We start from the raw sequence: 13,808 nt of genomic DNA on the forward strand, positions 1-13,808 counted from the left end.
CACAAGCCAAGGCTTTCTTGTGAGGGCTAAATAAAATAACATATGCCTAGCATTTATACAGCACAGGGCTTTTAGGAAACCGTGAGAGGACCGTAGAGAGGTGGAGGAAGAGAAAAGGGAAAGAAGAAAATGAAAAGAAAAAAAAAAAAAGCTTAAAGAGTTCCTTAAGAGAACTATAAATTATGAAGTCCTTGGAGTTTACTTTTCCCTGGTTAGACATAAGTTTACAGGACACATTAAACGGCTTAAAGTATCCACATCTCTTTCCTTATGTCTTCTCACAGCCACTGTGTGAGTTTCTTACCAAGATATAGAATTCTGGCCAGGTGCGGTGGCTCACGCCTGTAATCCCAGCACTTTGGGAGACTGAGGTGGGAGGATCACATGTGCTCAGGAATTTGAGACCAACCTAGGCAATATGGTGAAACCCTGTCTCTACAAAAAAAATACAAAAATTATATGGGCATGGTGGCATATTCCTGTAATCCCAGGTACTCGGGAGGCCGAGGCAGGAGGGTTGCTTGAACCCAAGAGGTCAAGATTGTAGTGAACTGTGATCGAGCCACTGCACTGCAGCCTGGGCCACAGAACAAGATCCTATCTCAAAAAATAAAATAAAATAAAATAAAATAAATTCTGCCACAAGTCACAATTCCTTGCTCAGAAATCCCTACAAGGGTGCTTCTTAGTTAAGAAATGGAGGAAACACGAATTTCATCCTGACTTCTGAGTCTTGTAGAGACCAGATCTGACTCCTGCGGCCTTCTGCCCATAGAGCTGGCAGGCGGGGGAATGTGTGCGGAGTGAGGAGGGGCTGACCTGGCATTAAGAACAGTGGAGACTGCTGCCTATTTGGCTGCGCTGCTGTCCTTCTGCATGGAAAAGTCACTGTAAATAATGGACTCTACTTCTGAGTCAACTTTACTGAGCTGCCTTTTTAAATATATGTGTAGAAAGGGCGATCTCTGTGTGTCATTTGCACATGTGCATACACATGTGCACACACACACACATGCACACGTGATCACTCATGTACACATGTGTGTGCACCAGTGCACCAGACCAGATGCACCCACCCCAATCCACGCTCCTCAGCCCCTTGCTTTCCTCTGCAGACAGCCAGTTCAGCTACAGTTATGGCCAGATTGCCTGCACTCTGATCTTTACCATCACCAGGCTCATGGCTTGAGCTCGTGCCTGACAAATCCATTTTCTGGGAGGAAGGCGGAAGAAACTGCCAAGGCGGGACTGAAGACTTGACCTCCACCTGTAGTGGGGTCAGGTCACCAGAGGCTGGCTGACACCCCAGGATTTCTCAGCAAGATTACTACACAAATACCCCTTCCTTAAAGATTAGCGACCACTTAAAGACACAAAGTGTGCAGGACTGTACCCATGGCCGAGAGCCGCGGGATCAAGAGGGCGGCTGAGTTGTTCTTCCCGTCCCTCCTCCTCTGTGCTGAGTCACCTTCTGCTTGGAATTCTGACAGGGACCCGTTGGGCTTCTGGAAGGGAGGGACAGCAGAGGATCCACCCTCTGTGTGTCCTGGGGGAGATTACTTATCTCTGGCCTCCCTGAAGCAGGGCCTGGGCTTCTGGAATCTTTGGGGCTGACACCCTGTCAGCCCTGGGGATGAGAGGGAATGGCCATGTCTGTCTGCAGAGCCTGGGGAGGAGCCGAGCGCTGCCTCCGGAGTTCTCTTCAGTTGATCGCATCGGAGGACAAAGGCCACAGAAGTGGATTTAAACTCCTCAGCCCTTTCTTTGCATGTTTGTTCTCATTTGAAGTCAGAAGTGATATGTCCTACACCTCAAGAACGTGTGAAATGCACATACAATAACCCCATTTCAGGAAGCCAAGTCCAGCTTAACAGTCAAAACATTTCCTTCAGTCTTTAGTCCTTCACTTTGCCGAACTCCCTTTTACACCGGCAGCAACAGTTTAACCTGTTGCTTCTGTAAGAGTGTGCTACCGGGAAAACCACATCTGAAACACGTGTGCAGTTACATCAGCTAGAGCACATGCTAAACAGTTGATCAAAGGTTCTCGCCTTGTGGCCCACGCTGCAGACACTCTGACGACTGCCGAGCTCTGCAGCCCCAGGTCCCTTCCGCATTGCCTGCTTGCCTCTCTTCTCCATGTTGCAGGGAACACAGCCCTCCGTCACCATGTGGCTCTGCCCAGTGCTGCCCCCACATGTCCTCACAAGGCCTTGATATGCAAAGGTGGCTCTCCACGCACACACCGTGAGCCCCTCCTGCCCACTGCATGGCCCACACTCTTGTGGGCAGCCCAGTTGTTTTGTAGAATTTCCCTTCCTTATCATTTTGGCCCATGTGATCCAGTACAAATCTCCCTTATTAGAATAAAATTTGGAATCACAAAATAAAATTTCATTTTTCACTTATGTTGAGGACCTCACACTCTTCACCCCTGCCACGATCCCTGACAAGAGCTTTCCTATCTAATCATTGTTCCTCCAGCCCTCTTAATTTTCTTCAGCCTTTCTTGATTGCCTGAATATCCCTTTCCCTTCTCCTTTTAAAGCATAAACCAAGCTTTCTTACTCCGTTCTCATTATCATTTTTCCATTTTCTTCTTTGCACATGATTCTCCTTAAATTATAAAACTTGGAGGTAATTTCTAGAGGTGCCATCATAGTGCTTCTGTCTAGTCAGTATCTTTAGAATAAGCAAATATCATTTTTACAAAAAAGTAGTATTTCTTCCAAAAAAGAGTAAGCAAGAAGGATACAACATTGGGAAAATATCCCTAAGCCTGTTCTTCAATCCGTTGAATGTTTTCCTCTAAATTGTTATATGGAGATCCTGGACCCGGAAGTCGGCTGACATGAAACAGGCCTAGCAGGGGGGCTGAGGAAATGCTCCAACCTCAGGATCCAGGAAGATTGCACATGGCACCAAAATAATCACTTAAAAGCTAATCCCGGCCAGGCACAGTGGCTCACACCTATAATCCCAGCACTTTGGGAGGCCAAGGTGGGCAGATCATGAGGTCAAGAGATCAAGACCATCCTGACCAACATGGTGAAACCCCATCTCTACTAAAAATACAAAAATTAGCTGGGCATGGTGGCACACGCCTGTAGTCCCAGCTACCCTGGAGGCTGAGGCAGGAGAATCACTTGAACCCAGGAGGAGGAGGTTGCGCTGAGCCAAGATCACGCCACTGCACTCCAGCCTGGCAACAGAGCAAGACTCCATCTCAAAAAAGAAAAAAAAATAAAAAAAGCTAATCCCATAAAAGAACCATCATTTTGAACCTGCTGTTTTCTTTCTTGTACTCTTTAGAAGTACCCCTTTCTCCCTTTATAAGCCATAGGTGTATTGATTGGAGCTTTTTCTATCTTAATTAGTGAACAATTAAAATTGTGTTAATAAAACATAAACAAAAATAGGACTGGTGCCTAGTTGTGCTACATGAAGAGAGAAGGGGCCAGACATTGGTTTTTCCAAATCTTCTGTTAAGTTCTCCAAATCATCTGCTCTGGAAGGTAACTCCAACAGCTGGGATTTGAAGTAAAGCATAGTGACTTTGGCCATCATTGACATGTCCCATTTGAAGCAACCAGAACTGTCCCTCGACCTGACATTCATCCCTAAAACACCATGAGGGTAAGTGAGGCGCTTCAGAAGGTCCACTCAACCCCATTGCTAGATAGAGTAAGTGTCTGCCAGGGGCGTTTGGAGCTGAAGGGGAGATTGCACAGGATCAGGGTTTGCAGGCACTAAAGGTGTTTTCTTGCCTTGTTTTTCACCTTCAATGGACTTGCAAAGCTCTAGCCCTATTGTTTTTCCCATCTGGGAAACATGGTGAATGTTGGTCGGTTGTAGCTAATCCTATGGGTCTTGAAGTCTTTGTTGACAAGAAGATAGATGTCATATTTGTCTGCATGTGGCTTTCGACTAAAACATTAGCTACAGGGCTTTTTTGTTTTAAAGCATTTTTCCATAAGGTTCACCCTTACTATTGCTTATCTGAATAGTATTACGTGCTAAGAAGTTTATTCATTGCTCACCAGTTGTAGGGGGATTTTGACACAGGACTGGAGGCTTTTTTTCTCGTCGTAACACTGCAGACCCATGGAAAACTTGGAAGCAGATGTGACTGGATAAGAGCAGATTGAGGATGATAATCTTAGGGCAATGAGCAGGATGATTGAGAGGGGTGCCTGAAAGCAAGGTCCCCATGATGCAAACAAACCAACTCACATGCCAGACGGTGGACAGGAAACACAGGCAGGATGTGGTGCAGGCTGGGCTGCCTTTGCTTGGCGAAGGCAGGGGCTTCATGGCCATGCTGGGATGTGACGTGGATGGAAAACAATAAGAATGGAGACCTCTCCAAAGACCTCAGACATAATTTGGCCATGAGAGGCAAGGGTAGAGGCGAGCCTCCTGTGGGTTGGAATGTATGGAATCCAAATGAAGCACCATCAACATGCATGGGCTACATAGGAGAGCTGGGTCTGGGGGAAAAGATGGGGATTTGGGTTTGGGTGTGCGTGTTCCAGGCATGGAGAGAAGAATGGGAAGATTGATGAGGATCAAGCCCTGGTAGAGCCTACAGACAGGAGGCCTGGGCATACTTCCACTTGCCTTCTCCAAACTTTTGTGTGCCTGTTGGGTGGAAGGTACTATGCTGGAGCCATCCAGAATCCAGAACGGTGTAAGACATCATGGCCTGCATGGTGTGACCCTTGACTTCTGAAAAAGAAGGAACTGGTAGAGTGGGAAGGAGACAAGGGGCAGTAGAGCTGACATCATCAGGACTGACTGCAGTACAAGCAGTGAAAGGAGCCACTGAGGAGTTAACCCAGTCCCCTGGGGAGCTTAGATGTGAGACTTACACCAGCCAGCACTCCCCAGCTCTGTGTCCCTGGGTCCCACTGAACTTGATTGCATTTTAGTTGCCTCTTTTCTAAGACTGGAGCAACAATAATACCTTCCTTGAATGTGCATGTGCAGTCCATAGATGGTAGCCAGTGTTCTCTTCCCATGAGAAGACTCTGAGCCTCCTCACTAGAGAGTGGTCTAAAAACAAATGTATCCATCCACAGAAGGTCAGAAAGGTTTTCATAGAATCTTGACTTGGTAGCTCTTCAGGATCTAACTCGTACTTTCCAGAAGTGTGGCCTGTGGTGTTCTGTCTGGGGTACTTGGTCCTCCCATCCACCTCCACCTTGCTGTCCTGTCCTGTGACTCTCACTAGCTCAGTCCCAGGGTCAGGAAGCCCTGCCATGAAATGCTAGATTTGCAGGCATTGCCAAGGTTTGCGTGTTCCAGGCATGGAGAGAAGAATGGGAAGATTGATGAGGATCAAGCCCTGGTAGAGCCTACAGACAGGGTCCCTGGACATACTTCCACTTGCCTTGGGTATGGTTTGTGAACCAATTCCCAACCAGTGAATCAACGATTGGTCAAGTGTGGCTGCTATGCCTCCTAGCCCCGCCTCCTTAGGGACCTCACTGGTCCAGCAGCTAAGCCTGGCACCCTTCATACTCAAACTATACTCAAACAAGGTCATAATAGACTAATGATCTAACTGTGACTAACAGGTTCATGTGATTTAAAGAAAGACAGCATTTTTTCTAAATTTCTAAATTCTGCTAAATACAAATCTGAATGTGTTTACCTTTAGACAGATTTTCCTAGAAAATTGTCGGTGTTCTCACATTTGAAAGTAGATCAGATCTCCTCCCTCTAGTTTTGAAAATCTCATGTAGGTTTAGCCTCTCCCCAGAGTGACAACGACACAAGAAGTTTATAATTTTATGCACAGCTAAATGCAAACTGAAAAGTGTGGTTTGTGTGTATTTCATTTTTCCCATAATGTTCATCAATTTGGTGATTCAAATAGGATTCAGAATCCTAGGTGTTCACAGCATTTTATATGAAAATGTGCATGAGAGTTTGGGGAATAGAAATTCCTACCAAATAAGTTAAATTTACTCTTGATAAGAATATATTTTGTAAAATGTAGAAAACTGAGAAAAGAGTTTAATACCTATTTTATCTGCACCCTTTTATTAAACAATGGCCTGAATTTACTAAAGGAAAGAGAACAAGGTTGAGAGGTAATCACTGAATAATAGCTTCGCTAATCCCACAGTGACTGCTTCTTATGACAAGCAAGAGGGTCACCTTAGAGGCAGGACTGTCTTCAGGGGCAAAGGCAAGTCAGCACCTGCAAACCTCTCAAAGTGAGTGAGTAAAAGCAGGTCGTATGGCTCATTTTGTAGCTTGCCAGAAGCAATGTGGGAATATCGTCAGACTGCACAGCCCCCAGGGCTAGCTGGCTCCTGGAGTGCGAGGAGCTCTCAGTGACTGCTGTGCATACTCACCGACTCTGTGACTTTGTTCAGTCCCTACCCTGGATGTGCAGTGAAGGGTGCCAGGCTTAGCTGCTGGACCAGTGAGGTCCCTAAGGAGGTGGGGCTAGGAGGCGTAGCAGCCGCATTTGACCAATCATTGATTCACTGGTTGGGAATTGGTTCACTGGGGGGACACCATTACTCCCCATGCCTCACGTGCAGGTGAGTGTGTGTATATTTGCATTAACACACAAACACACTTATGTGTGTCCCTATGTGTGCAGCTGCAGTACCTTACACACCTTCCAGTGCCTCTCAAGCATCATAAAAACAGCTTCCATAAAACCTCTACTGCCCACCTGGCATCCACAGAGCTCTCAGTGAGTGGCTCCCACAAGATACTGAACATTAGCGTGGAACAGAGTGAGTTTCCACATGTGCTGTTGTATGTAATTACCTGTCCAGCTAGAATAGTACACACTTCTTTTACTGAGCCCTAAGCTTGTGTGCATGAACCGGGATGGTACAGGAACAAGGGTGAGCGCTTATCAATTCAGCATTACTCTGGAGACATGAAATGAACTAATAGGTACAGCTGTATATATATTTTTAAACAATTTTGTGATTTTTAGGGAACCACATGTTTGGGACAAAAATCAACAAGTAAATTTGAATTACACCAGGCAAAGGACTGATTCTTTTGAAACATGATTGACATTCAATGTCTAACTTTCCAAAAGAAGACATACATGTGGCCCACAATCATATGAAATAAAGCTCAACATCACTGATCATTAGAGAAATGCAAATCAAAACCACAATGAGATACCATCTCACACCAGTCAGAATGGTTATTAATAAAAAGTCAAAGAATAACAGTTGCTGGTGAGGTTGTAGAGAAAAAGGAACGCTTATACACTGTTGATGGGATTGTAAATTAGTTCAACCATGTGGAAGACAGTGTGGCAATTCCTCAAAGACCTATATACCGTTTGACTCAGCATCCCATTACTGCATATATACCCAAAGGAATATGAATCGTTCTACTCTAAGACTCATGCACCCATATGTTTGTTGCAGCACTATTCACAATAGCAAAAACATGGAATCAACCTACATGTCCATCAACAATAGACTGGATAAAGAAAATGTGGTACATATACACCATGGAATAGTATGCAGCCATAAAAAATGAATGAGATCATGCCCTTTGCAGGAACATGGATGGAGCTGGAGATCATTATCCTTAGCAAACTAACCTAGGAACAGAAAACCAAGTACAGATGTTCTCACTTTTAAGTGTGAGCTAAATGAGGAGAATACATGGGCACATAGAGGGGCCTATCAGAGGGTGGAGGGTGGGAGAAGAAAGAGGATCAGGAAAAATAATAGGTAGTAGATTTAATATCTGGATGACAAAACAATCTGTATAACAAACCCCCATGACATGAGTTTACCAGTATAACACACCTGCACATGTACTCCTGAACTTAAAAGTTAAATTTAAAAATATATATATTTAATGTCTAATAATATATTACAGTATTCTTCATATTCAATGGCAATGTGTGAAGTGGGAAGTGTCTTGACTGAATTCGGTATTTCAGGGCTTACACTTTGACTACCCAAGACTGCACAAGGCTACATTTTCCACTGGTGAGACAAATTTGAGACACATTGCATTCAGATCTAATCTCTTAGTTCCTTAATCTTCAGTGTACCAGTAAACATGAAGACCTCCCCAGTGCTGTAGTCATCATCATATGTACAAAGGTGGCTGAGCTCTGGCTGTAGAGCTGCAGGGATATATTAGGAAGTTAACTCTCAAGGCAAGTCATCTTCAAGCACCATATCGGCATGATCAGCATTGTAAGCAGTATCCCAGTGCTTCGTTGTTTAGTCAGAGTTTTGTACTCTATCACTCACTGTAATGTTCCCATTTGCAAAAGGTAATACATACCCTTTAAAACATCTTTGCTTTTTCTCCCATTATCTGAGATGCTAGCAGCTTCATGAAGCAGAATAACTAAGGGAAAACAGATTATATAAAGGGTTGGAGCTCAATGAAGATGCAAGAACAGCAAAAGTTATTGTAAAATTGGCTGTTTGCAGGCCAGCAAGCACATCCATATGGAGGCAATCAGTTTGTGCTACCTCTGTTTGATAGAATTCATAATATTGACTTTATCCATTAGATTTGGACTACCAGGGAATGAAATAAGCAGATGAAGAATAAGAATTTGCTAGGAAATAATTTAGCCAATCACTTCAAGAAACAGCTTTCAAAGTGTCTCTCAAACTATGTTTGCCCATTATCCCAATAATTTATTTCCCAATTATTTCATCGGAAAAGAAGGATGTTCTGTGGTCAGATAAGTCTGGAAAACACTGGATTAAGCAAAGTTAAATAGGTCTGTTTCCCTGCAGGTCACCTCAGAGTCTTTACTCTGCTAACCTAGGAACTCATCCAACAAGTTTAATTTAACAGCTCACTGTATACATAACTTTAACAGTCACTGAGACGTGACTCTTGGGGGAAAAATTGTATGTGTTTGTATCTGTGTGTGTGTACACATGTGTGCACATGTGCAGAGTCTGCCAAATCTTAAGAAAAAGGAACATGCTGGGAAACTGTCCTGTGAAAGAGAATAGAAACCTGAAGATTTGAGGCAATGATAGCATTTATGAAAGCAACTGATAAGTACTCATCACTGAAATGGGTAGCTCTTTTGCCGGTTGGGGAAAACAATAATTTTTCCCCACCCAATGTGCTGCATTTTCTAATTTTCTACGAACACTTTCTAAGAAAAAGCTGAATGAAGAACATTTGCGATGCAATCAGCTCATTAAGAAACACGCACTTTTGTGGAGATACGTACTGTCCCAGGAGACGCTCTGCGCGGAGCCTGAGTTTTTGGATTGGAGCTGCTGAATGGTTTCGCACAGTTCTAGAATGTTTGGGGCTGCACCCTCTAAGATGTTGAACCCATCAAGTAATTGCTCCAAACCACTTTATGGGATATAATGCTGTGAGTTGAGACCTGAGGGAATTGTGGTCCTGTTCATGAGTAATTACTTTTCTGTTGCCTATAGGAGGGCCAGCAATAGCAGATGAGTAGCTGAACAGTGGTTTTGAGTAATAAAACGTTCTTTTTAAAAAAGTAATGCTTTCTGTTAAACTCTGACTGTATCTCTCTCCTGGTATCACAACCCAGCTTTCTTTTTGCCTTCTTTATTGCAGTTACATATGGGGCTGATGACTTTAGGGATTTCCATGCAATAATTCCCAAATCTTTCTCTCGTAAGTATATGCCTTGCTTCTGGAAAACAAAAGCATGCCTTCATCTCCTATCATGTAAATATCATATATGCATGTTCCTTCATCAACGCCTTCATTCATGCTTGAAAAAGGAGATACGTTAAATATTCACTGTTCTATTCATTAGACACCTACCGTATCATTTTTGGGTATTTATACCATGAAGTGCAAAAGGAAGGTCTAGGCAGTTGTGCGGTGTCCTGGGAGCATGGTAGTGGAGTCACAGTAAGGGTTGGAGTCGCAGTAGCACTGATGGGATTGTTGCTTCACTGATGCTGCTGGACAGCTTTGAGATTACTCTTGTGATTATCTCCTTTTTATTGAGTGTGAGGATAAAATGGCCATACTTTCTGTCACCAACAAAGAACTGAACATGGTTTCAAGATAATTTTTACAATTTTGTGGGACAGGAGAAAGAGACATGCTCTTCATCTGTGGTTCTGGAGTATTAATTTCAGAACTGAGAAGAGAAAATTGCAGGCCTCCAGGCCGTTATTCTGTGGTGCGTCGCTGCTGGAGCCAACTTACTGTTCATGCTTGTTGCCCGCAGGACCTTCTCTGATCTGAGCTGTTAAACCAAAAACAGATGTGAATTTCATTTTTCTTTTTTAGATATTGAGAGCTGATAAATGATAAATATATTTGGGTAACATCCTCAAAGAAATACTTTAAAGAACAGAGAGTGCTTTTAAAAATGTATAGAGAGCTGAATATTTAAAGTCATACAAGTTGATAATCCCCTTAGGACCTGTATTAGTAAATTCTCTAATACTATGAAGCAACATCAGAAAACAGGTTGCATTTGTTAACACTCTGACAATTATAATTATAGGCTCTAATTTAAATAGTGCCAATGACAGTTAAAGATAGTTTCTGACATTCTGGTTATCAAAAACTATCTGGTGTCTAAGGAATTTAACAGTATCAAAGTACACGCTTTTGCTTATAAACTAGATTGGCTACTTTTCCAGCCTATAAAAGTTACAGAAATCTTTCTTCTACTGATATTCCTTTGGTTCCACTTTAAAGCAATAGCTTGATACCTACTTTTGTGAGATGTATATGTATGTACATGTAAATGCTTATATATGTGTATCTGTTTACACATGAGCTTATATGAGCATATAAAACATAATGGTATTGGACAGGGAAATGATATTGAAGAATCATATTATTGAAGTATTTTGACAAGTCAAATGCACTTGAGAGTAAGCTAATGCATCGTGAAACATGTTTCTGTGAAGTCTGAGGAAGGTGTCAGCCAGAGCATATTGCAGTGTTGAAGCAGACCCTTCAGTGAAGCCTTCAGTCTGTAAGATTTGCTGCATGTGAAGATGTATTAATGTTATGATACTTACAGTTTTTATAAAAGAGATGATATACACTTGGATACACTTTCTGTCTGTATTTGTGCAAATGTGTCCATAAGGTATTGGTGTCTCTCTTTCTCTTCCCCTCTCCCCAGTGTTGGAATTGTGACTATCCTCCTCACACAAGTGGCTAGTTGGTCTTGATGCCTTCCTCCACAAAACAGCAACCAAACTGTTCTGGGCCAATATCACCACCTTGTGGTCATGATGAAGAATTGCCCTCTTTGCCCTTCACAGCTCTTTTCTTCTTAAAAATTAAAAACAACCCCTTTGACCCCCTCTACTGTCCTTATTCCAGTTTGTGTCCCTAGTTACTGGAGGAAAGAAAATGTCTGTTGCTCTTTTTTATTCTCTCTATCTTTTTACTCTTCTGCCTTTCTTTTGTCTCCCTGACTTCATTCCATTTAAAGGCCTTAAATTGCTAATAAGGAGAAAAGTATTTTCTAATAAGGTACCCTGCTGAGACGAAAACAACTTTCTACATTTTAGATGATATTAAGTTATAATAAATGGTGCCATGAACCTTAAAATGCTTAAAAGTTTTATAAATCTATTTTAGAGGCAACACACACACACAAAATATACACACACACACACACACACATATCCTCTTCATCTCAAATTTTCACTTAATTACTGTGATTCAATATATATTTTAAATATTTTCATTTCATTTTATTTTTACTTGATAGTCACCAATGTTGCAAGAATATTTCTGTCTACCATTTTTCAAGTAAAATATTGAGCATTTCAAGCTTACGTGGCCTAAACTCACGCTGGAGTGATTGCTTCGGACTATCTTTTCTATGGAAAAATGCATTCTGAGTACCAAACATTTACTTTTTCGGTAAATATGAATACACATTCTAAAAAGGAAAGGAAAATGAAGAGGAGGCATAACTCATTGGTCAGGTGGGGACTGACAGTGTACATTATACCTATGCATTAAAAAATGTTTAATTATCCATGAGCACATACAGTGTCTGGCACAGATTCAGGCCTCTTGGCTCCTCTTGGCATCTGAGTTCCTTGTATTCTCCAGATTCTTCAATCCAAACTTGTCTATCTACCAAAGTCCACCTTCCATACAGGGGTGTGGGGTCTCTCTTAGTACTGTTGGGTGCCAATAACATAGAAGTCCTCCAAGATAGGTCAATGAGATTTTAATTTTTCCCAACTTTAAATAGCGTCTGGGAAGGAAAGCAGCTTTTGACTAGGAGTTTGAAAACATCCACTCTTCATATTTATTGTTGCATTTATTGAATAATAAAATTGGGCTCTTGTCCATTGTCTCTCAGTCAACGAAAGAGCCCAGGGTGGTCCTGAGCCAGAGTGTTCCGGGGAAAGAGAAGACCAGTCTCCATTTCATGTTCTATATTTAATCAGTTCAATTCAGCACCTTACTGAGTTTGACATTTTTCTAAGTAATGGGGTGGGGGGGTTACAAAATATTCATAAGTATCTTTCCTATCTTCTGGGAGATGTACCATTTCACTGAAGCAATACCATAGCTAAGCAGTTCCAGCTAAGAGTAACAGAGGAGGGAGTGAGCGATTTAGGAACTCACAGAAGGGCATGGCCAGGAAACTCGGGCCCTGGCAAATGTTCCATAGAGACAGCATCCATGGGGTTGAACCAAGCACAATGCCTGCATCACAGGGGCAGGCGGGTTCATGGAATTGATTCTGGGGCAGGTATGAGCAGCACCGTTTAAGGAGTGGCAGTTGTTAAGAAACTGAAGGGACTTCTCATAGGGCATTTTCAACAGAATTCAGCGGGAGCCTTGCATATCCCTTTGGGTGGGCTCCGGGGTATTATGAAGCTGCCAGGAGGTACACAGCTTCAGTAACTGCCAGTCATTCCTTCCCAACCTCCTCCTTCTTTCGTGGAGGCATCAGCTGGTGTCATTGCCTTCTGCAGGAGGATGGATTTCAAAACGAAGGGCTGCCAAAACTCACACTCTCGCAGAGCCTCCCTCACAACTGCATGTGTTCACTACCATCGACAGGCCAACCCCCACTTGTTCTTTTCTTCTAGGTAAAGGAAAAGGTCTGCGGGTCAAAGGCCCTGAACTCCTCACTCCTTGAATGGGAGGCATATTGGTGGAAGCTGTCACACAACTACAGGTGGCAGGAACCTGCCATCAGGGTTCCCACCAGCCTCCAGGGCTTGCTTCTCTGCTCTCTGTGTGGACACCCTCCGCCCCTGCAAACTCCTCTCTCAGAAGAAGCTCTTCTTGCACTCACCTCCCACTTGCCTCTCCTCAGCACCTTCTCCACCCTCAGGGGCCAAACTGAGGAAGTGTGAATCCTGTGCCATCAACCTTGCTCACAGGAATTAGTTTCAGTCCCCGCTGACCGACTTCCTTCCAAACCTGCACCAGCCTGTGCTGCTCTTTTTAAAGGAGGCATGCGCACGGCTTGGCTGGTACAGAAGATTCCAGATTTCAGTGACTACAGGACTCTGTCACCCCTTCTTCTGTTTTTCTTTCTTCTGTCCATATCTGTGATTGAGCTCACCTTCAGGGAAAACCCCAGAAACCTTTTTCACACTTACATGGGAAGCCAAGACACTCTCATCCCGGGCTTGTGTTTTTAAAATGTGTATTTTAATTTCACAGGTCCTTACATTTATGACTAATAGGTTTCAGATTTTGAGATACAGTCTGTAGCTGCAACTTACGAAGATAGTTTCAAGCCCTGATTTCTGTCATCTATGAAAACAGTAAGCAAGTTGCTTATATTCTCCTCCTAGCTGGATAAGAGACCCCCATTTTCATGGACA

The 13,808-nt window shown here is 43.1% G+C and overlaps 1 protein-coding gene across 20 annotated transcripts in view; it reads left to right on the top strand.

Annotated features, from left to right (window-relative positions):
* LOC105492372 (IKAROS family zinc finger 1) overlaps positions 1–13,808 on the top strand; it is a 102,875-nt gene that overhangs the window by 54,884 nt on the left and 34,183 nt on the right. For 12 of the 20 annotated variants that reach the window (XM_011759407.3, XM_011759397.3, XM_011759416.3 and 9 more), the window contains one exon: positions 9,577–9,636. The exons of the other annotated variants lie outside the window; for them this stretch is intronic. In XM_011759407.3, the coding sequence (XP_011757709.1) occupies positions 9,577–9,636 (60 nt within the window). The remainder of the gene's footprint in view (positions 1–9,576; positions 9,637–13,808) is intronic. 20 annotated transcript variants of the gene reach the window in all.

This window comes from Macaca nemestrina, chromosome 4 (assembly GCF_043159975.1).
Source record: "Macaca nemestrina isolate mMacNem1 chromosome 4, mMacNem.hap1, whole genome shotgun sequence".
NCBI classification, from domain to species: Eukaryota; Metazoa; Chordata; class Mammalia; order Primates; family Cercopithecidae; genus Macaca; species Macaca nemestrina.